We start from the raw sequence: 22,605 nt of genomic DNA on the forward strand, positions 1-22,605 counted from the left end.
CATGGAACCTGCTCCCTAGGGAGATGATGGGAACTATTAGTATTGACATATTCAAATGCAAATTACATTTCTGGATACAGCATAAGTGTAATTTGAGACATGACCTATGTTAAGTGTCACTGATTTATGGTGGCCCAGTGATTAACACAGCTGCCTCACGGCGCCGAGGTCACAGGTTCGATCCCGGCTCTGGGTCTCTGTCCATGTGGAGTCTGCCAAGATGGCAGAAGGCAATCTGGATGAACCATGGTCTTTTCTCATCGAGCAATTCCTACACTTTTATGGGCATCATCTCTACAGTCCTTGTAAAGGTAAACAGCGATTAAACCGTGTATTTCCAAACTAGTTTTTTTTCATGGAGCTGAAGGTTCTCTCAAAGAGCAAATGGCTGGTCTTACATGGCCAGCCTCCCTACTCTAGGTATTCTTCACACAGCAAACATGGACCTTCTGCCCAATTGAGAGAAAAAGAGAGGCACGCACTGACCCACCCATTCATGCATGCATTTTTTCACACTCTTAAATGCACCTAAGCTATACTGCACGTGATGGGGCTATGAACTAAAAACAGAAAATGCTGGAAAAATTCAGCAGGTTTGGCAGCATCTGTGGAGAGAAAAATAGAGTTAACGTTTCGAGTGCTCCACAGATGTCACTGAGTTTTTCCAGTATTTTCTGTTTTCATTTAAGTCCTCAACTGCTCCATGTTGTATAAACATCCACATTCTAACTACCCTCTGAGTCAAGAAGCATTCTGTTGAATTCTTTATTGGACGTATCAGTATATGGCTCCTCCAAAAGTGGGAAGACGAGGGGCGGGATTCTCCATTGCCCAACGGCAATATCGTAAACGGCAATCGGGCGGAGAATCGACTCTGCCCATATCGGAGCAAACGCCAGTTTGACGCCAGTCAGCCAAGCTCCACCCCCTCGGAAATGGCATCATCCCACGCAACAGCATTGGCTCGTCATCGGCCGGCCCTCCCACAGTGCTCCGCACCCGATGGGCCGAGTTCCCGACGGTGCAGGACACATATGCTCTCTGCCATGCGGGAACACGGCGTGGCGATTGCGGGCTGTCCAACGCCGCCACACTCGGTCGGGATCAGTGCCGCTAGCCAGGTGGGCTTCCACGAGGGCTGGGGGGACTGTTGGGGGGTGGGCTGTGGGGGTCGCGGATAGCGGGTCGGGTCTGCGCATGGCCGGTGCCCTGTTGTACGTCACGACCACTGCAAGTCATCAGCTGTGCGTATGCGTGCCCAGGGACCCGGCCATTTTCGGCACGGGAGCCGGGACCCTGCACCGCTGCTAGCCCCTCACCAGTCCCGGAATCGGTGAGGGTGTCACGCAGAATGCTTGATTGTAAAAGACCACACATGCTCCTTTTGCATCAACATTCGGTCGCTGAAACGGAGAATCCAGCCCGTTTTCTATATGTGCCCTCTGAATACTTTCCAGCATTATAAAGACCTCTTTGGTCACTAAAGGTGCAATATAATTGCAAGTATTTCTCCTTCTGGTCCACTCTAACCCCCTTCTGTCTTGTGTTGTATTGAGTGGGGAAGAGTGAAGTTGCTGGAAGGATTAGAAAATTGCTTCCAAATTGGGATTGATAGTAGCATAGGTGTTTTTGATAGACGAGATCATTACTGTTGAGAATGTAGCTGTGAAAGTTTAGTGTCCAGCTAATAAAGGTGAGTATACTACCTTATCAATGGCATTTTGCATTAGACAGCCACTGAAGTGACTGTCTCTGACTGAGCTCCACATAAATACCCTGTCCGAATGACTCATTTTTAAAATTTGTTTTTAGACTTCATTTTAAATTTTGCCTTGGTGCATGTGTCACTCATTGAGTTTTAGCTATTTTGCTAGCTTGCTTCATAAAGTCCCACTTAGTGTTGCCTGAATTTTGTCCTTATGATCCAAGAATTGGCATGTGCGGCAACAGCTCTATAAGCAAATAGCTGCTTAAAGAGGAGTCTTGACATCAGCACCACCCATGAAAATAGAACTTTTAAGTGAGTTGAGGTTAAATCCATGATTGTTCTGCACAGTGATGAGTTCTGAGCATTTTTAAAAAATATTTTTATTCTCCTTTTTCATATTTTCATAATATTTACAACAACAATAATTAACAATAACAACAAATACAGTAGCAATCCACTAGCCATCAATCCCCTCATCCCACCCACCCTCAAATAGCTCCCAACATTTTGAATACAAAACACCAATGAAAAAGAATCATCATTAATTTATACATTCCAAACGCCCCCCTAATGTTCAATGTCATCCAATTTGTGAAAATGCATGGTGAACTAGGCCTATGAGTTGTGGTACCCTTCCATCCTCCCCCTCAACTCGAACTTTACTTTCTCGAGTGCAGGTCCCTCCGCCAAGCCAAGGCACAGGTGGAGAAGCCGACCTCCACCCGAACAGAATCCGCCTTCGGGCAATCAGCGAGGCGAAGGCTAAGACATCTGCCTCCGCACCCGCTTCTAACCCTGGCCGATCTGGCATACCGAATATGGCTTCTAAGGGACCTGATTCAAGCCTCACATGCACCACCCTTGAGATTACCCAAAAGACCTCCCTCCAATACCCCTCCAGTTTTGGGCCAGACCAAAACAAATGAACGTGATTTGGCCCCCCCCCCCAGCGTTCACAAACATCCTCCACCCTCTCAAAAGAGTCAGCTCATCCTCGCCTTGTGAGGTGCGCCCTATACACTTTCAACTGTATCAGCCCCAACCTCGCGAATGAAGTTGAGGCATTCACCCTCCAATGCACCTCACACCACAATCCCTCCTCCATGCCCTCCCCCCAACTCTTCCTCCCACTTTGCCTTAATCCCGTCGAGTGATACCTTATCTTCTCCCAGAATAACCCCATAAATCGCCGTCACCATCCTTTTCTCCAATCTCCCAGCCGTCAATATCTCTTCCAACAATATGGGGGCCAGTGCAATCGGAAAGCTCTGTACCTCCTTCCTGGCAAAATTTCGGACCTACATATATCTAAACATCTCCCCTTGCCCCAACCCATATTTCTCTCCCACTGCGGCGCTATCTGTGTGGGGTTTGCACATTCTCCGTGTCTGCATGGGCTTCACCCCCACAACCCAAAGATGTGCAGGTTAGATGGATTGGACACGCTACGTTGCCCCCAAATTGGAAGAAAAATAATTGGGTACTCCAAATTTATAAAAATATATATATTTCTTCCCCAGCTCCTCCAATTTCGCAAACCGGCCTCCCAGAAACAAATCCTTTAATACTCTAACTCCCCTCTCCCCCATACTCCAAAAATTCACATCCCACTGTTTTGTTACCTGTCTGGTAGGTAACATGTGCTACTCAATCCTTGGTTAATGATGAGGTATTCTGAATCCCGATGAAGAAGATTCAAACTCTTCCAGTCGTAACAAAAGGTTTATCGAGTAACTACAACAATATTTACATGAGTTCTTTACTTTAACTTTGATACTAGTGATAAGGTTAACAAGATCTAACTATGATAACTATACGTAACTCCACTGGCCATCTAAACTAGTCTGCTGTTGCGTTGATCACAGTGCACCCAAGAGAGAGAGACCCAATGTGCCTGCCTTTTATACCCCTGTTGGTCCGGCCATCTAGTGATCATGTGGTGCTACTGATGACACATTAACCCCTTGTGTACATGCACACATAGAGATCACTACACCCACCTCCCAGGTTCAAATCTATGGAGTTTTGATCATTGAAGTGAAGCTCAGCAATACAGAGGGGACAATCCAAGACTCCAACATGCTCTGTTCATAGTTTCTGATGCTGGTTGTCAGCGAGCCTTTACCATTGTCACCCTGTACACAGCGTATTTCAGCATCGGAAAGATCGTGGCCTTTGTAAATTTGTCCAGCGCATTTAGCTTTTGGTTTAGCCAAATATATAATATGGCAGCAATGGAACTGTATTGTATTGTAAGAGTGTCTCCAGTTGGTCCCAGCTGAGGCAGTATTAGTTTTACAATAGGTCTCCATAGCCAGGCTTGGGAGGGGAGAAGAACAGCAATGGGCCCTTGTAGCCTCTGCTGCAAAATTTGAGCATCAGGTAAGAGGATAAGAGTGAGACCCCCTCCTCCAATCTTCATTACCCTGTCGTCCTTCTCCTCTTCTCCCCTTTTACTTGACTTTCGCCCATCCCGCCCTGACACTCCCCACCCCTCCCGGTTCCTCTTGGTTCCTGTCCTTTCCTTGGGTTTCATTCTCCTCCCTCGCTCGTCCCTGCTGTTCCTCATGTCCCTGACCCCCGCTCCCTTTTTCATTCCCTCCTTGTAAAAGTTGAATGTTCTGCCAATCCTCTGCCTAATCTCAGACATGATGTCCCTTGGATGAGGTGACTGAGTTTTGCAGACATTGTGGATCTACAGGAGGCATTGCTTCAGGACAGAGTTAGAAGTTTCACATTCTATTTTTTATTCCTGTGCTTCATTTTGTACTGAGTTGTAACATTTTGCAGGAACGCTTAAATTCACGAGTAATTTGTAAAAGCATTTTAATGTGTAATTTATTGCAGGTACACGAGGTATCTCACAATTCTTTGAATGTTCTCTCCGGCTAATACATTCAGTTTATTATGTTTACAGAGCACGCTCTATGCCTGCACTGTCATTTGCTACGTAGGCGGTAATAGGAGTATGTGTGAATTTGAGTGCATTGTGGTTGGCTGCAGCACCGACCATATTGGTATGTGCATGTGTGGGGGGGTGGGCACTCTGCACCCCCCCCCCTTTGGGAATATATTTATTATTCTGTAAATCTTTTATGATCTGTAGTTCTCGTCCTTGTTCTCAATCTTACTCCTACCTACCTCTGTAACCTCCGCCAACCGTACAACTCTGAGATATCTGGGTTCCTCCAGTTCTGGCTGGTTGTGCATCCTTTACCCCTCAATTGATGGCCATGCCTTCAGTTCTGGAATTCCCTCCCTAAATCTCTCCACCTCTAATACCTACCTCTTTGACCACATTTTTACTTGGGTTATCTGCCCCAAATCTCATGTGATTTGGTGTCACATTCTTTTTTTTTAAATAAATTTAGAATACCCAATTCTTTTATCCAATTAAGGGGCAATTTAGCATGGCAAATCCACCTAACCTGCACATATTTGGGTTGTGGAGACGAAACCCACACAGACACGAGGAGAATGTGCAAACTCCACATGGACAGTGACCCAGGGCCGGGATCGAACTTGGGACCTCGGCGCCGTGATCGGTGTCACATTCTGTCTGATAACGTTCTTTTGAAACGCCTTGGAATGATGTACTGCATTAAAAGTACTGTGTAAATGCATGTCGTTGTTAAATGGGTCACAGTTTTAACCCAAACTGTACTAAACTTTCCTCTAACATCTCCCTCATTTCCTATTCCCAGGCAGCTGTGCCTCCTGTTAAACGCCGAGAACATCTTTCATTCCATGGCTGAAATCCTCCATCGGGAAGAAGACCTCAAGTTTGCTTCCACCATGGTCCAAACTCTCAACTCCATTCTCTTAACATCAACAGAACTCTTCCAGCTACGAAACCAGCTGAAGGATCTGCGTACCACGGTGAGGAGCATGTCACAGTGTACATGAATCCAGCCCAAGTGGGTGGGTAGATGGGATTTGGTCAGTGTGGTGCATTGAGAGCAAGAAGTACTACACCTTTGCTCCATTAGTCACCCACTTGATGAAGGTACCTGTAGGTATTCTGGTTCACAGAGAATGCCAAGTTCTAGTTTTGATTCGTTGTGTGGGTGAGTTGGCATGTTTAAGCTCAGAGACCAGTGATAACGCTGCAATTGTTGGCTCTGACGTGCTTTTTCTCCAAATACATTAACCTTCCTGACTGCCATTTCCGGCGATGTACTATGGTATAGCTTGATGTCTGAGCCCAAGGTGAGTTTCCTTCACCACGTCTCTTCAGTTCCCAAGACCCCTGAAGGACACTGCCTCTTCCAACAGCTGCTAAGGCTCTGACCCCTGCCTTCAATAGCTAGAGACACGATTTCTCTCATGCTGTCTCCATCTAGCCTTCTGCATGTCTCAGATCTGATGTGCACAAAGAGTAACTTAAATTCTGGGTGTCGTTTCATTTTTACTGCTGGGCTGCAGTGGATCTGCTATCCATTTTACATTCTGTTTGATTCCCGTTAATGAAAAAGGGATAGCAGGCACATTTTGAAATGGGCAGCCCATCCTCTGCTGACTGTTCTCCATACAAAGGAAACCTGAAAACCTATCCCTCGGTTTTACTGCACGGACCATGGTAAGGTCCTGCCTATTAACTCTGAAGCACATCATAGCAGGTTGTTCTTTACATCAGGCCTTTGTGTATTCAAAAGAGATCTGCATTTATGCAAGCCTGTTGTTGAGTTTCTTAGAAAAAGTACAAAATGCTAACATTTATTAGCTTAATTTGACGTACTTTGACTTCTTTATTGACTTATATATAAAAAAAACGATTTGGACGTGAACATGGGAGAACGATTGGGAAATTTGCAGATGGCACAAAGATTGGTGAACAGTGTAGAGGACAGTTCTAATCATCAAAATTACAGAGATGGGTTGGTAGAGTGGGCAATAAATGGCAGATGGAATTTAACACAAGTGTGAGGTCATGCATTCAGGGAGGTCAAGCAGTTATAGGGAGTACACAATAAATGGGAATACACTAAGAGGGATAGATGAAGTGAGAGATCTTGGCGTACAGGTACATAGGTCTCTAAAGGCAGCAGTTCAAGTAGGCATGGTTGTTAAGAAAGCATATGGAATGCTCTCCTTCATAGGCAGAGATATAATTGTATAAAACACTGGTGAGGCCGCACTGAAGTATTGTGTGCTATTCTCAGGAAGGACGTAATTGCTCTTGAGAGAGTGCAGGGTGGTTTACAAGAATGTTGCCAGGGCTAGAAAAGTGTAGTTACAAGGCGAGATTGGATAGGTTGGTGTTATTTTCCTTGGAACAAAGAAGGCTGAGGGGTTACTTAATTGAGGTGTACAAAATTATGAGGGGAAGAGATAGAGTGGACAGGATAAAATTTGGTGGAGAATTCTAGAACCAGTGGTCATAGATTCAAGGTAAGTGGCAGAAGGTGTAGAGAGGACATGAAGAAGAACCTTTTTATGCAGAGGTTAGTGGGAGTCTGGATTTTGCTGCCCAAGTTAGTGGTAGAGGCAGAGATCCTAAACTCTTTTTAAAAAGTACCTGTGCTGTAAGCTACAGGGCTGTGGGTCGGGTGCAGGAAGTTGGGATTATAAAGGGCACCTGGGTGTCCTCAGGCTGGCACGACTGAATGGCCTCCTTCTGTGCTGTAAATTTTATATGGCTTTTACTTTTCAATATATATATGGCACATTTTACATTTGGTCCATCGCACTTGTACGAGCTCTCTGACTGAATTATCCACTTAATCCCTTTTCTCATGTACTCTTGATTTATTTTCTCATGTTTACCAACTTGGCTTTAAAACCAGCAGCTCTCTGGATTGAAAATACAAATGAATTATTCTCCTAATCTGCCCCTTTGCTCTTTTGATGATGATTTATGCCCTTTAGTACCAATTGATGAATAGTGGAAATAACTTTTCTCAGTTTGTCTGATCAGAAACACCTCTGAATTTTCAGCACCTTTATCGTATTCCTCTTGGCCTCCAATTTTCAAATGAAGAGAGCCCCACCTTCTCTCATGCTTCTTCCTAACTAAGCCCTCTCCAAGCAGACTCTCTCCTTTAAATAGTCTGCAAATTCATTGGTAAGAGCCCTAACATGCCGCATGGGATGGGAGCCGCTGCGCACGACAGAGCAGCTTGGAAAATTCTGGATTTTGTGCCGTTTAGTTTGTAATCTCTGCAAGTGCAGGAAAATTGCTTTCGCTCCCTGACTTCACTTCCAACTGCAACACAGCCAGTTCGATGCTCCCATTATGATTCCAAGGGTCGCGGTATCATGGGCAAAGAGCTGACTTTCATGTATATTTATACATAAGACAATCATTTGAGAACCAGACCAGACATTTCTTAAGTGAATAGTGGCATTATCCTCTCTCAGGTGTGGTAGAGGGCAGCCCCACATCAATCTTAGAGACCGCGCAGGGCAACAAGTCAGCCCACTCAGCAAACAAGAGTTAGAGCGAACATTGGTGTTAATGGAGATTATTTCCTTTCCCCTCCATAAAACAATGGTCAATTTGATTTGTACATGAGGGTTAAGTTTCTCCTAAAGAGTAAGAAGACCATCTCCAATCGGCAATCCATCTTTATAACAGTTGGTGCTGTGATGTCCGATTTATGAGTCAACTTCTTTTGTTCTGTGTTCAAGGGCTTTAGAAAGGTTCTAAATGAGTGTGCTGCGCACCACAGTTTGAAGCCATTGTTTGAGGGGAGTTATGTATTGTTTGTTGGTTGTTTTTAAATATTGTTCCCTTGTGTTTGTCGCCTGTAGGAAAGCTGCAATCTGTTCTGTGGCTTGTATCGTTCATGGTGCCACAACCCTGTCGCCACAGTCTCTCTCTGCTTCCTCACGCAGAACTACAAACACGCCTATGAACTCATTCAGAAGTTGTATCCTTTTGTTCTAATTTGTGAGTTGGGCAGCTCGGTTCTCTTCCAAATGTTTGAAGCAGTCAGCAGCATTCCTGCCTTGGTGGTCAAAAGGCTATGGGGTCGAGCCCAGTGCAAGCTTGAGATCATAGTTAAGTTTGACACTATTACTTGAATGTTACTTTAGATGAAATATAATAATAATAATCTTTATTGTTACAAGTAGGCTTACATTAGCACCGCAATGAAGTTACTGTGAAAAGCCCCTCGTCGCCAATTTCGGCGCCTGTTCAGGTACACGGAAGGAGAATTCGGAGTGTCCAACTCACCTAACCTGCACATCTTTCAGGACTTGTGGGAGGAAACCGGAGCACCCGGAGGAAACCCACGCAGACACGGGGAGAACGTGCAGACTCCGCACAGACAGTGACCCAAGCCGGGAATTGAACCTGGGACCCTGGTGCTGTGAAGCAACAATGCTAACCACTGTGCTACCATGCTGCCCATATTATTAAACTGAGGTTGAGGTGAATATTGTAAAGGTTCCATGGAACTATTCAGAAAGCAGGGAGTTGTCTCGGTTTTCCCAATGTTCCTTACCCAACTTTAACTACCAGCAAAGAAAACAATAGAAAGTGCTGGAAATACTCAGCAGGTCGGGCAAGATGTGTGGCGAGAGAAGCAAAGTTTAAAAATAAATAAATTTAGAGTACCCAATTCATTTTTTCCAATTAAGGGTCAATTTAGTGTGGCCAATCCACCTACCCTGCACATCTTTGGGTTGTGAGGGTGAAACCCACGCAAACACAGGGAGAATGTGCAAACTCCACACGGACAGTGACCCGGGGGCGGGATCGAACCTGGGGCTTTGGCGCCGTGAGGCAGCAGTGCTAACTACTGCCCCACCGTGCTGCCCGGAGAGAAACAAAGTTAATGTTTCAGGCCAAGGACCCTTTCATCGGAACTGGGAAAAGTTAGAGATGTAGTCGGTTTTGAGCAAGGAGTGGATGGGGCAAGGACAAAAGGAAGGTCTGTGATTGGGTGGAAGACCAGAGAGGTTGAATGACATGAGAGTTAGTCTTCCAGTGCCAAAGGAAATGGTGATGGGGCAGGAACAACAACGAAGGAACAAAATGCGTGCCTGGAGCAGATGTGCTGCAGACTAAAAGCAAAAGTGAGGGGGGGGGGGAAGAGATTTTTTAAAAAAAAAAGTAAAACTGCAACATGCAAAGAAAAGCTAACAAAATGGGATAACCGTCTGAAATTGTTGAACTTCATTTTGGGGCTAGAAGGCTGTAAAATGCCTAATTGAATGATGAGATGCCGCTTTACGAGCTTGTATTGAGCTTCACTGGAACAGTGCAGCAGGCCAAGGGCAGGGATGTCAACATGGGAGCAAGGTGGAGAATAAAAATGGCAGGTCACCAGAGGCTCATGGTCATATTGCAGACTTGATATTCTGCAAAGTGGTCACCCTATGTATGCATTTTATCTCCCCAGTGCAGAAGAGGCCGCATTGTATGCAGCAAATATATAGACTAGATTGAATTAAGTATACATAAATCACTGTTTCACCTTGAAATGAGTATTTTGGGGCCGTAGTGAGGAGAAAGAGGAGGTAGATGGTGTATCCTGTGCATTTGAATGGAAAGTGTAGTAGGCAGCGGACAGGGTGTTGGGTAACTGAGGAGTAGCTCAGGGTACAACGGAGGGAATTCTCCCTTCAGAATGCTGGGAGTGGAGCGTGGAACTTGTGTTTACTTGTGATAGCACACTGGAGGTGGCAGATAATCTGCTGAATGCGGATACTGATTGGCTGGAAGGTGGGGATAAGAAGAACCCTACCATGGGTCCGGAAGAGAGGCGGGGAGGTGAGAGCAGAAGTGTGGGAAATGGGATGGACACCGGCGAGGCACTCAACCACAGCAAGGGTGATCTCAGGTTTCCAGCATCTGCAATATTCTGCTTTGCAACAAAAAAAGCAATGACTTGATCATCCATCCCATTCTGTCTATGGACTGTTCCTGACACCGAATGGTTGGTACATTTTGTCTACGTAAGTCACAGCATTTCAAAGCAAATACAATTTGTTTAATGTGCATTGTGTTGCTATAATTAAATCAAATTTACAGCATAAGTGCTGATATTTGTACTTCACATGAGCCTTCTCTCTCCCTACTTTATTTCACCCTATTGACATATCTTTGTTCTTCTCTCCCTTATGTACTTCTCTAACTTCCCCTTAAATGTCATTTGCTCCTTATGTAGGTTTCAACTAAACGGGTGAGGTGTCAAAGGCAGTTGTCTGGGAGGCTCTAAAGGCGGTGGTGAGGTACTTTTGTTCAAGGCCAGGGTGGACAAAGAGGAGAGGTTGGAGCGGCAGAGGGTAATAGATGAGATGTTGGAGGTAGATAGGAGGTATGCAGAGGATGGGGACCCAGCGAAGCTGGAAAAGAGGAAGGAACTACAGGCGAGCTTCAACCGACTGTCTACCAGGAAGGTGGTGTGGCAACTGAGATGAGCAAGGGGTGCAGTTTATGAACATGAAGATATGTTAGCAGGTCAGCTCCAGAGGGAAGCAGTGGCAAGGGAAATTCTTCAGGTGAGGGACAGGGCAGGGAAGTTGGTGGTGGCTCCGGATCTGATTAACAAGGTTTTTGAGGAGTTTTATGAGAGGTTGTACAGGTCAGAGCCACCTGGGGGAGACCGTGAGATGCAGGAATTTCTAGATGGGTTGGAGTACCCGAGGCTAGGGGAGGGGACAAGGCTACATTAGAAGGAGCGATAGTGGAGCAGGAGATAAAGGATGCGATTGGGAGGATGCAGTCGGGAAAGGTGGCAGGGCCGGGTGGGTTTCCGGTGGAATATTATAACAAATTCAAGGATAAGCTGGCGCCCCTGATGGTGGGAATGTTTGAAGAGGCGATAGGGAAGGGGGTGTTGCAACAAACCTTGGGGCAGGCACGATTTCACTGTTGCTAAAAAAAGATAAGTATACGAGTGTGGGTCGTATCGGCCCATATCACTTCGGAATGTGGACGCAAAAGTATTGGCTGGCGGAGTGTCTCCCGAAGGTGATAGGTGAGGATCAGACGGGGTTCGTGAGAGGGAGGCAGCTCTTTTCGAACATTAGGAGGGTATTGAACGTCGTTATGGCACCGGCGGAGGGGAAGGAAACAGAGGTGGTTGTGGCATTGGACGCCGAGAAGGCGTTTGACCGGGTAGAATGTGGGTACTTGATGGCAGTTCTGGAGTGGTTTGGGATTGGACCAAAATTTGTGAACTGGGTAAAGCTACTATATAAGGAGCCGAGGGCGAGTGTCCACACAAACAACATCAGCTCAAGATACTTTTCTCTCCACCATGGTACGAGGCAGGGATGTCCTATGTACCCCCTGCTGTATGCACTTGCGACTGAGCCGTTGGCCATCGCATTAAGAAGATCGGGAGCATGGAAAGGGATAGTGCGGGGGGGGGATAGAGCACAGGGTGTCCTTATATGCCGACGACTTGCTGTTATATGTGTCAGAACCGAGTGTGTCGCTAGGGGGAATACTGGAGCTACTTCGAGTATTTGGGTCTTTCTTGGGGTACAAGCTGAATCTAGACGAGAGTGAGTATTTTGTGTTGTCTCGGCCGGGGGTGGGGCAGGAGTGGGGGGGGGCTGCCATTCCGTAGGGCATGGACTCACTTTAGGTATCCGGGAGGGGAGGGGGGGGGGGGGGCTTCGCAGGTACAACATCTCTAGTTTGGTGGGGAGAGTGAAAGCTGATCTGGCAAGGTGGGACGGCGTTCCTCTGTCACTGGCGGGTCGGGTACAGGCGGTTAAAATGAATGTGTTGCTGCGATTTCTGTTTATTTTTCAATGCCTACCGATTTTCCTGCCAAAGGCTTTTTTCAGAGAGATTGAGGGAAGGATTACCTTGTTGATATGGGGAGAGAAGGTGACCAGAGTGAGAAAGGTGCTGCTACAGAGGAGAAGGCAGGCAGGGGATTTGGGTCTTCCGAACCTGATGTACTACAACTGGGCGGCGAATATGGAGAAGGTGCAGAGCTGGGTCAGAGGGGTTGACTCCCAGTGGGTCAGAATGGAGAGTTTGTGCAGGGGGACGGGACTGAAAGCACTAGCAACAGTGCCGCTCCCGATAGCTCCGGGGAAATACTCAGGGAGTCCGGTAATAATAGCTTCATTGAGAATTTGGAGGCAGTTTCGCCAACACTTCGGGTTGGGGGCAGGGTCAAGGGAAATGCCGATTCGGGGGAACCACAGATTTGAGCCAGAGAGGTGGGATGGAAATTTTCGGAAATGGGAGGAGAAGGGGATTAAGGCGCTAAAAGATTTGTTTCTTGGGGCCGGTTTGCAAGACTGAAGGGGCTGGAAGCGAAGTATGGACTGGAGTGTGGGGGGGGGGGGGCGGCGGCGGCGGGGGGGCGTTTAGATACATGCAGGTTCGAGATTTTGCCAGAAAGGAGATACAGAGCTTCCCTGAGGAACCGGCCTCCACATTGCTGGAGGAGGTGCTGACGACAGGGGGACTGGAGAAGCGGGTAGTCTTAGCGGTTTACGGAGCTATTTTGGAAGAGGATAAGGCACCTCTGGAAGGGATCAAAGCAAAGTAGGAGGAAGAGTTGGGAGTGGGTATGGAGAAGGGGTTCTGGTGTGAGGTGCTCCGGAGAGAAAATGCCTCCACCTCGTGTGCAAGGTTGGGGCTGATATAGCTGAAGATGGTATACAGAGCACACCTCACGAGGGTGAGGATGAGCCGATTCTTTGAAGGAATAGAAGATGTGTGTGAGCGTTGTGGGGGGGCCCCCGCTAATCACATTCATATGTTTTGGTCCTGTCCAAAGCTAGAGGATTACTGGAAGGAGATTTTTAGGGTAATTTCCAAGGTGGTGCACGTGAAACTGGACCCGGCCCCTGGGAGGCCATATTTTGGGTGTCGGACCAGCCAGGGTTGGAAATAGGGGCAGAGGCAGATATTGAAGCCTTCGCCTTGTTGATCGCCCAAAGGCGGATCCTGTTGGGATGGAGAGCAGCCTCTCCACCCTGTGCCCTGGCGTGGCGGGGGGACCTGTTGGAATTCTTGACTCTTGAGAAGGTTAAGTTTGAACTGAGGGGTAGGATGGAGGGGTTCTACAATTCATGGGCATTATTCATTATGCACTTTCAAGAACTGGATAACATTGAACATTAGTTGGGGGGTGGGTGGGAGGGTTGGAGGGGGTGGGGGTGGTGCTGTGTGTATTTAGGGTGACTATGGGTGATCCCTGATTCCTTCTTGTCATTTGTTTATGTAAACATGCGGGCTGATGTTTGGGGTTTGGTGGAGGATGGGATCGTTGTTATTGATATGGGGATTGACATTTGTTGCTGATTATTGTTTATTGTTGTTGGGGGTAAATTTGGGAGAAAATATGAAAAAGGAGGAGAATTTTAAAAATGTTTTTAATAAAATGTCAATAGCTTCTACCCAGCTTGTGGTTCCACATTCTCGCCATTCTCTGGGTAAAGAAGGTTCTTTTGATTTCTTTATTAGATTCATCGGGAACCACCTTATATTTATGACCTCTAGTATTCATCAAAACACTGGAAACATCATTCTTGTGTCTACCCAATCAAACCATTTTGTTATCTTAGACTTCTATCAAGCCACCCCTCAATCTTCTCTTTTCTAAAGAAAGTCTTGGTCTGTTCAGTCTTTGGTGATCGTTAAAGCCTCTGAGTTTGGGTATCTTGTAAATCTTGACCTGAGGTGTTGTATGAATGCAAGTGGCCTTGTTATAAATGATCTGGATTGCAGCTTTGATGATCTGATTGTGTGTTTCCCAGAAAGAGGTGGGAGTGCACAATATGCTGTGTGCAGGATTTCATGCTGTCATTTTCACATTGAGCGGTCATTAATGGGAACACGTATGCACCCATTGCCAACATCTCATGATCACTGGATCTCCCCGCCTTCGATGATGTCCAGATTGCTAACTTTCCAAAAGTAAGAAAAAAAGGCAGTGAGCCACTTGGCAGCTGTTGGTCTACACACAACTGTCTCTTTTCCGGCGTTCTATAGCCTGTACAAATAAAGGCACCCTCCATAATGCAGTAGAAATTGCAACATGCCATCAGGGGTGTACTATAAGGCATCACAGCCAGGAATGAGTGTACACTGAACGATGGGTAAGCAACTGTGGGATGGGTACACTTCTGGTTGTGACACAGAGTTTGGGTCTTCAATAAACACAGCAATGTCACATCGTACAGCAACCAGAAGAGGTACCATTCAATTTATGATTTTAACAGGTCTAGAGAGGGCACTTGAGTGCAGGGCCATCTCCATGCAGGTGATCTGATGGATTGTGACTGACAAAGATGTGAAAATGATGGTCCTAACTTGTTTAGAATACTTTTCAGTTTACTTTCGAATTAGCATGGACAAGGTTCCAATGGAAGGCAACTTTTAAGTTATACTGAGGCTGAGATGTAACATTTTCCAGGACACTTGGTATTTCACTAAGGCAACTCCCATCCCAACTATTGCACTTAAAAATAAATACTTGGGCTTTTTGAGGCACTTTGAATAACTGTCACTTCTAACAGCCCATTGTCTCACTCATGGACTCTGGTCCTGAAATTGAGCAGCTTATGCATCTTTCAGCCCTCGCCTCAAGGCCAGACAAGACCAGAATTGGCAAAAGAATGTGTCACAGATTCCTCTGCAAGACCATATAGACAGACATTAGCACCAGCAGCTGCTCTCTGTGTTTTTAATCTCTTCCATTTATAGGTAAAAGTCTAATGTGAAAATACCACAACTTCATTCAGTCAGACGTTTATTAGCTTTAGACAAAGCACTTTGTCTTTTCTTTTTGATCACACTGCTTATGTGTTGGGACTGTGCAGTTTCAGCCTGTTTACAGGGTTATGTAAGCTCTGTCTGTGTTGAGTTCGCTGACGGGGGCCAATGGGGGGCCTGCAGGACTTCCTAATTTACCATGGGCTTGGGAGGAGGGCAAATCAATCATGTTCCTGCTCTTGGTTAACATCTAATAACAATCCCCCTACACCGCTACTCTGCTGGAAAGAGAATGTGAGGGGTAGGGCCTGTGGAGGTTGGGCATGGGTGTGATATCCCCCCCTGGGTTGGATAGCCCGCCATAATTCTCTCTCAGGCACTTCAGGTGACGGCCGTGATCTGAGCGGTCGCACGAAAGGTTGCTCTCATCTCAGAAATATGATTATGGCCTTTTAACCCCAAAGGTACTTCTTAAACCACCCATCGACCACACTGCCAAACAGGATGGGGAAAAAGCCAACCGCCCAGCTGAAAAGCCAGTGGAGTCAAGGAGAGGGAAACCTCAGAATCTGAGCAGGGAACCACATGTGGAAACGTGGAGCTGGAAAGGGTCGACTCTGCGGGGCTCACAGCACAGACCCAGGTGCTCATGGACAAATGGACAAACGTCATCACCTCTGAGCTCTGGAGACACAGGGCGAAAATGAGAGGAGACTTCCTAGCAGCCATCGAGATGGCAATGGAAGCCGTGACAGCCCACATAAAGAAGGCAATGGATAATATGGAGCGGAGACTAAAGGTCCAGGAGAAAACGACTAAGCACCTTGAAAAAGTCACCACGGACCATGGGAACCGGATCGCAGCACTCTAGTAGCGAACCTGGTCAGGACCCCAGAAGGTGCTAAAGGACAAAATCAGTGACCAGAAAAACCGATCACATCGGCAGAACCTGAGAATCATGGGGCTGCGGAGGAGCGAAACCCAACCGAACACGTAGCAGTGATGCTCTGGAAGCTGATCGGCAAGGAGGACTTTGCCAAGCCCCTACCCTACACCCCCTCCCAATCGGATTGTAACATGGAACATGAGGGACCTCAATGAGCCAGTGAAGAGATCCAGAATCCTCGCCAATCTCAAGAGTCTGAGTGTGGAAGTAGACTCCCTACAGGGGACACACTTGAGAGAAAAGGAACAACTGCGAGTAAGGAAAGGCTGCGTGGGGAGGGCAGGGTTGATACGTGATGGTCAATGGGACCCTGGAAGGGGCCCCGGTAGTCTTGGTAAATATATACGCCCCAAATGGGATGATGCAGAATTCGTCAAGAAGACGATGGCCGAAATCCCGGACCTAGACACTCACCAACTTATCATGGGGCAGGAAGAGGGGGGTGGGGGGGGGGGGGGGGGGGGGGGGGGGGGTGACATTAAGTTTGTATAGGATGGGAATCGTGTCAGCTATGCCACAAATTAAATGCCTTTATGGAGCAGATGGGGGAGGGGGGGTGAAATACTCCGTGATTGTAATCTCCGACCACATGCCACACTCACATGGACATAAGGTTGGAGAAGGGCTGGGCCCACGCGCCCCCCCCCCCCCCCCCCCCTCATGGAAGCTGGATGCATCTCTCCTCACCAATAAGGAATTCTGCACAAAGATATCCTAAACCATTGACGGTTATGTAACCTATAACCAGAAGGGGGAGATCTCACCCTCCACATTATGGGAGGCACTGAAGGTGGTGATTAGGGGCAAAATCAAAACCATGTAGGGCCCTTAGGGATAAGAAAGAAAGGGCAGTCAAGCAGCGGCTGATCGACTCCATATTGCAGGTGGACTCCACAGCCCCAACAGTGGAACTGCTGGCGGAGAGGAAAAAGCTGCAGATAGAATGTGACCTGCAGTCTACAAGGAAGGCAGACCACCAGCTCTGCCAGATGCAGGGGGGCCTTCTACCAGCACGGAGAAGAGGTCAGCGCATGCTGGCACACCAGTTGAGAAAACAGGCAGCTGTGAAAGAGAGAGCGCAGGTTAGAGACAGAATGGTAGCAGATGCAAAAGAAGTTAACAGGGCCTCTGGAAACATCTACCGAGGGATATACACCCCCGAGACCCCAGAAGGGGTGCTCAGGGATAGAACAATTAATTGATGAACTAGGATTCGCAAGACCACCTTACAACGAGGGCAACACGTAGGAGGCCTAGCCCAACCGAACCTATATTACCACTGGGTGACAAATGTGGAGAGGGTGGCTAAGGGAATCGGAGGTGGACTGGGTCCAAATGGAGGAGGCCTCCTGCACGGGGATGTCTCACCAAGTGTTGGCCTCTGCACCGCTCCCAGCCTCCCCTCACACACACCCCAGGAGCCCGGTGGTAGTGGCCACACTACGGACAGGGAAACAGTTCAGGTGTCATTTCAAGCTTGTTGAGATATCCATAGAGGCCCCCATCTGCAATAACCATAGGTTCACACACCGGTGAGAATAGACATTTGGGACATGGACGGAGGACAGAGAGACACAGAGTGAGGGACTTGTACGCGAATGATAGAATGGCACTCCTGGGGGGACTCTGAGTCTTCAACTCCCAAAAGGAACGGGTTCAGGTACCTTCAACTGCGTGATTTTCACTGCAAGGAGACACAAACATTCCCCCAGGGACCCAGACACACATTTCTGGACACAGGGTAGGGCTGGACTGGCTAGGGGACGGCAAGTGTAGCGACATATACAGACGATTCATGGAAGAGGTCAGGATCCCACTGAACAAAATCAGACGGAAATGGGAGGAGGAGCTAGGCATGGAGATAGGGGGAGGACTCTGGATCCTGAGATGCTGCACAGGATCAACTCCCCCTCCTGCGCCAGGCTGAGCCTGTTGCAACTCCGGATGATGCACAGAGCGCACCTCACAAAGACACGCATGAGCGTGTACTTCCTGGCGGTGGAGGATAAGTTTGCGCGGTGTCAGGGGAGCCAAGCCAACCACACCCACATGTTCTGCTCCTTCCCTCAGACTCGGGGAGTTCTGGACGGCCTTTTTTGAGGCCACGTCCAGGGTGGTGGGGATCAAGATGAAGTTGCCAACCATCTGTGACAGTCTTTGGGGTGGCAGAGCATTCAGAACTCTGGGCAGGGAAGTGGGCTGATGCCCTGGCCATCGCTGCATTGATGGAGGGGGTGGTGCGTGGCAGAGAACAGTGCCTGGATGAAAGGAAGCCTGCAGATAGAGCAGAAGGAACAGGGAGGGATGCCATTGGCAGCAAGAGATCTGGAACCCTCCCACATGGGCCAAACAACTGGAAGAGGAGACCTGTCTGCCCCCCCTCCCCCCCCCCCCCCCCCCCCCCACCTACCATAAAAATATTTTTCAAAAAATTGCCTCGCACCCTGCCCGCCTGGTGCCTCGCACCCTGCCCGCCTGGCGCCTCGCACCCTGCCCGCCTGGCGCCTCGCACCCTGCCCACCTGGTGCCTCGCACCCTGCCCGCCCGGCGCCTCGCACCCTGCCCGCCTGGCGCCTCGCACCCTGCCCGCCTGGCGCCTCGCACCCTGCCCGCCTGGCGCCTCGCACCCTGCCCGCCTGGCGCCTCGCACCCTGCCCGCCTGGCGCTTCTCACCCTGCCCGCCTGGCACCTCGCACCCTGCCCGCCTGGCGCCTCGCACCCTGCCCGCCTGGCGCCTCGCACCCTGCCCGCCTGGCGCCTCGCACCCTGCCCGCCTGGCGCCTCGCACCCTGCCCGCCTGGCGCCTCGCACCCTACCCGCCTGGCGCCTCGCACCCTGCCCGCCCGGCGCCTCGCACCCTGCCCGCCCGGCGCCTCGCACCCTGCCCGCCCGGCGCCTCGCACCCTGCCCGCCCGGCGCCTCGCACCCTGCCCGCCCGGCGCCTCGCACCCTGCCCGCCCGGCGCCTCGCACCCTGCCCGCCCGGCGCCTCGCACCCTGCCCGCCCGGCGCCTCGCACCCTGCCCGCCCGGCGCCTCGCACCCTGCCCGCCCGGCGCCTCGCACCCTGCCCGCCCGGCGCCTCGCACCCTGCCCGCCCGGCGCCTCGCACCCTGCCCGCCCGGCGCCTCGCACCCTGCCCGCCCGGCGCCTCGCACCCTGCCCGCCCGGCGCCTCGCACCCTGCCCGCCCGGCGCCTCGCACCCTGCCCGCCCGGCGCCTCGCACCCTGCCCGCCCGGCGCCTCGCACCCTGCCCGCCCGGCGCCTCGCACCCTGCCCGCCTGGCGCCTCTCCCCGTGCCTGCCCCGCGCCCCAGGAATGGAGGCAGCAAGTGCAAAGCCAAGGGAGGGACGTGGTGAGTAGGAGGGCCGATCCAAGAGGGCCTGAATTATGTCACTTAAAGTGCATCGGCTCTGGCACAAATCGGTCCTAAAGCGGAAGTCTCAACTTAGTGTGTGACACTGAATGAGGCAACTTAAAAAGGAGACGTATTGTGCTGTACTCTTCCAGATAAGGCATTAAACCGAGGCAACGTCAGAGTTCAGGCCAATACCTGTTTTTCAAACAGTTTCACTAAAACACATTATCGGATTACTGTTTGTGGAATCTTGCTGTGTGATAATTGGCACATTTCCTACACCACAGCAGTGTCTAGACTTGGCTGCAACGAGATTGGGATGTTTGTAGGTTTTGCACGGCACTATATAAATACAAAACTTGCTTTTTATGGACTTCTACCCGAGTAAGTGTTGGCACCTTCTATATAGTTGGATTCCTGCAATTAATTCAATTATTCTTTGAAATCTTCTAACTGCTATCTCTACTCCATCATTTTGGTTAAACTGACAAAGGAGGTGATTCTTTGACCCAAAACATAAGCTGTCAGGCCAAGAATGTTTCCAGTAGCTGATTTGAAACAAAGGATTTTTTTAACAAAAGGATAACAGGGCAGGAGAAAGAGGGAGACTGAGGCACTGACTTCAAATGAACTGAGAGTTTGACTCAACAAAGTAAATTTTTATTGGTGTTTTTTTGGAGTGGGCTGCTCAGAATACTCTACCCCGATATTGTCTACTGGCTGTTTGTCAAAGGTTTGCATAGCTGAAACTCTGCCTCGGTTAGAGCTGAGATTTGTTGCTTGCCTTTGGTATGAACGTTTTGAGGCCTGACCCCAATTGACAGCTAGCTTGCTGTAAAGCCTGACATATGGATGTAAGGGCCGTTCCCAAAGGATTCCACTAATGGCTCAATGACTTCATCTGGGGAGCAGTTAAACCAGAATAAAGATGTGCCTAGTTTGACCCCAGACGATTGTAAAGTAGTTAATTTCAGCCAGAGACCTGGTAAAAGATACTCGACAAATGGCTTCTGCACTCCTGGCTAAGGGGAGGAATTACTTGGCAGTGTCGCCGCTCCTTAATTATCAATCAATGTAAAACCCCTACCAATAAAAGCTCCAGATGTGGGCATCCACCGAGTTTAGATTATCATAGATTATCATAGAATTTACAGTGCAGAAGGAGGCCATTCGGCCCATCGAGTCTGCACCGGCTCTTGGAAAGAGCACCCTACCCAAGGTCAACACCTCCACCCTATCCCCATAACCCAGTAACCCCACCCAACACTAAGGGTAATTTTGGACACTAAGGGCAATTTATCCCTTTTTAGAATTTTAGAATGTGGCTGGGATGTGAAGCGTTCCAGATCCAAATAGTCTAACCGCTTAGTTTTCTGTGTTACTAATGACGAATTATATGTTCAGCTGGCGAATCATTTAGCAGTGAGAGCTTTATTGGTGCAGAAAGAACCTGTCATTTCAATGACGAGCTCAGTTTAGAACAGTATAGACCCTCCCTGGCTACGCCGCCCCCTCCCCAGCCTCACCGCGCCCCCCACCCCCTCCCCTGCCGCGCCGCCCCCTCCCCGGCCGCGCCGCCCCCTCCCCGGCCGCGCCCTCCCCGGCCGCGCCCCCCCCCGGCCGCGCCCCCCCCCTCCCCGGCCTCGCCGCCCCCTCCCCGGCCTCGCCGCCCCCTCCCCGGCCTCGCCGCCCCCTCCCGCGCCGCCCCGCCCCCTCCCGCGCCGCCCCGCCCCCTCCCGTGCCGCCCTGCCCCCTCCCGTGCCGCCCCGCCCCCTCCTGCGCCGCCCCCTCCCCGGCCACACCGCCCCATCCCAGGCGCCCCCTCCCCGGCCGTGCCCCCCCGGTCCTCGCCCACCAGCCGCGCTGCCCCCTCCCCCACTCCCCCAACCGTGCTGACCCCTCCCCGCCCACCGGCCGCACCACCCCCTCCCCTGCCTCCGGCCGCGCCGCCCCCTCCCCGCCCCCGACCGCGCCGCCCCCTCCCCTGCCCCCGGCCGCGCCGCCCCCTCCCCTGCCCCCGGCCGCGCCGCCCCTTCCCTGTCCCCGGCCGCGCCACCCCCTCCTCTGCCCCCGGCCGCGCCGCCCCCTCCGCTGCCCCCGGCCGCGCCGCCCCCTCCGCTGCCCCCGGCCGTGCCGCCCCCTCCGCTGCCCCCGGCCACACCGCCCCCTCCCCTGCCCCCGGCCGCGCCGCCCCCCCCCCCCGCCTCCGGCCGTGCCGCCCCCTCCTCTGCCTCCGGCCGTGCCGCCCCCTCCTCTGCCTCCGGCCGTGCCGCCCCCTCCTCTGCCCCCGGCCGTGCCGCCCCCTCCTCTGCCTCCGGCCGTGCCGCCCCCTCCTCTGCCCCCGGCCGTGCCGCCCCCTCCCCTGCCCCCGGCCGCGCCGCCCCCTTCCCTGCCGCGCCGCCCCCTCCCCTGCTCCCGTGCCCCCGGCCTCGCCCATCCCCCCTGCCCGTGGCCGCGCCGCCCCCTCTCCGGCCGTGCCGCCTCCACCCGGCCGCACCGCCCCCTCCCCAGCCACCGGCTCGTCTTCGTAGTTCCCTTCAGCAAGTTGAAACCGCTCTTGTCAACCTCTCTTCGATTCTGGCCTAGGGTCCATATCTCCTATTCTTTGCCTCACGATTGGCTGCCCTGCCTTCAGCTACCTGTCCTGAAATTTTCACCTTAAATTTTCTGCATCGTAAAATCTGTCTGCTCCTCTTGAAGGCCTTTTAAAATCCATTTCTTTGTGCCTATGTCTTTCTGATTGCCTCTCCTGATAACTTAATTAATTCGCTCAGTCACTACATGCTTCTGTGAAGCACTTTGAGGCATGTTTCTGTGTTAAAACTTCTATACAAATTCAAATTGTTGTAACTTATGCTCCTATTTATTTGCCTTGACATCCTATATCCTTTTTTGCTTTACAGTTTTGCTGTCTTGTCCTCCCCTAGCTCAGGGCCTGCTAACAGTACAGAC

The 22,605-nt window shown here is 50.4% G+C and overlaps 1 protein-coding gene across 4 annotated transcripts in view; it reads left to right on the forward strand.

The window, feature by feature from the left end:
- The window catches only part of vac14 (vac14 homolog (S. cerevisiae)), a 442,569-nt gene that overhangs the window by 309,626 nt on the left and 110,338 nt on the right, over positions 1–22,605 (forward strand). For all 4 annotated transcript variants that reach the window (XR_011949565.1, XM_072518576.1, XM_072518578.1 and 1 more), the window contains 2 exons: positions 5,413–5,587; positions 8,462–8,580. Coding sequence is in view for 3 of the 4 variants with exons in the window: in XM_072518576.1 (XP_072374677.1) it covers positions 5,413–5,587; positions 8,462–8,580 (294 nt within the window). In the remaining variant the exon portion in view is untranslated. The remainder of the gene's footprint in view (positions 1–5,412; positions 5,588–8,461; positions 8,581–22,605) is intronic.

This window comes from Scyliorhinus torazame, chromosome 10 (genome assembly GCF_047496885.1).
Source record: "Scyliorhinus torazame isolate Kashiwa2021f chromosome 10, sScyTor2.1, whole genome shotgun sequence".
Classification (NCBI taxonomy): Eukaryota; Metazoa; Chordata; class Chondrichthyes; order Carcharhiniformes; family Scyliorhinidae; genus Scyliorhinus; species Scyliorhinus torazame.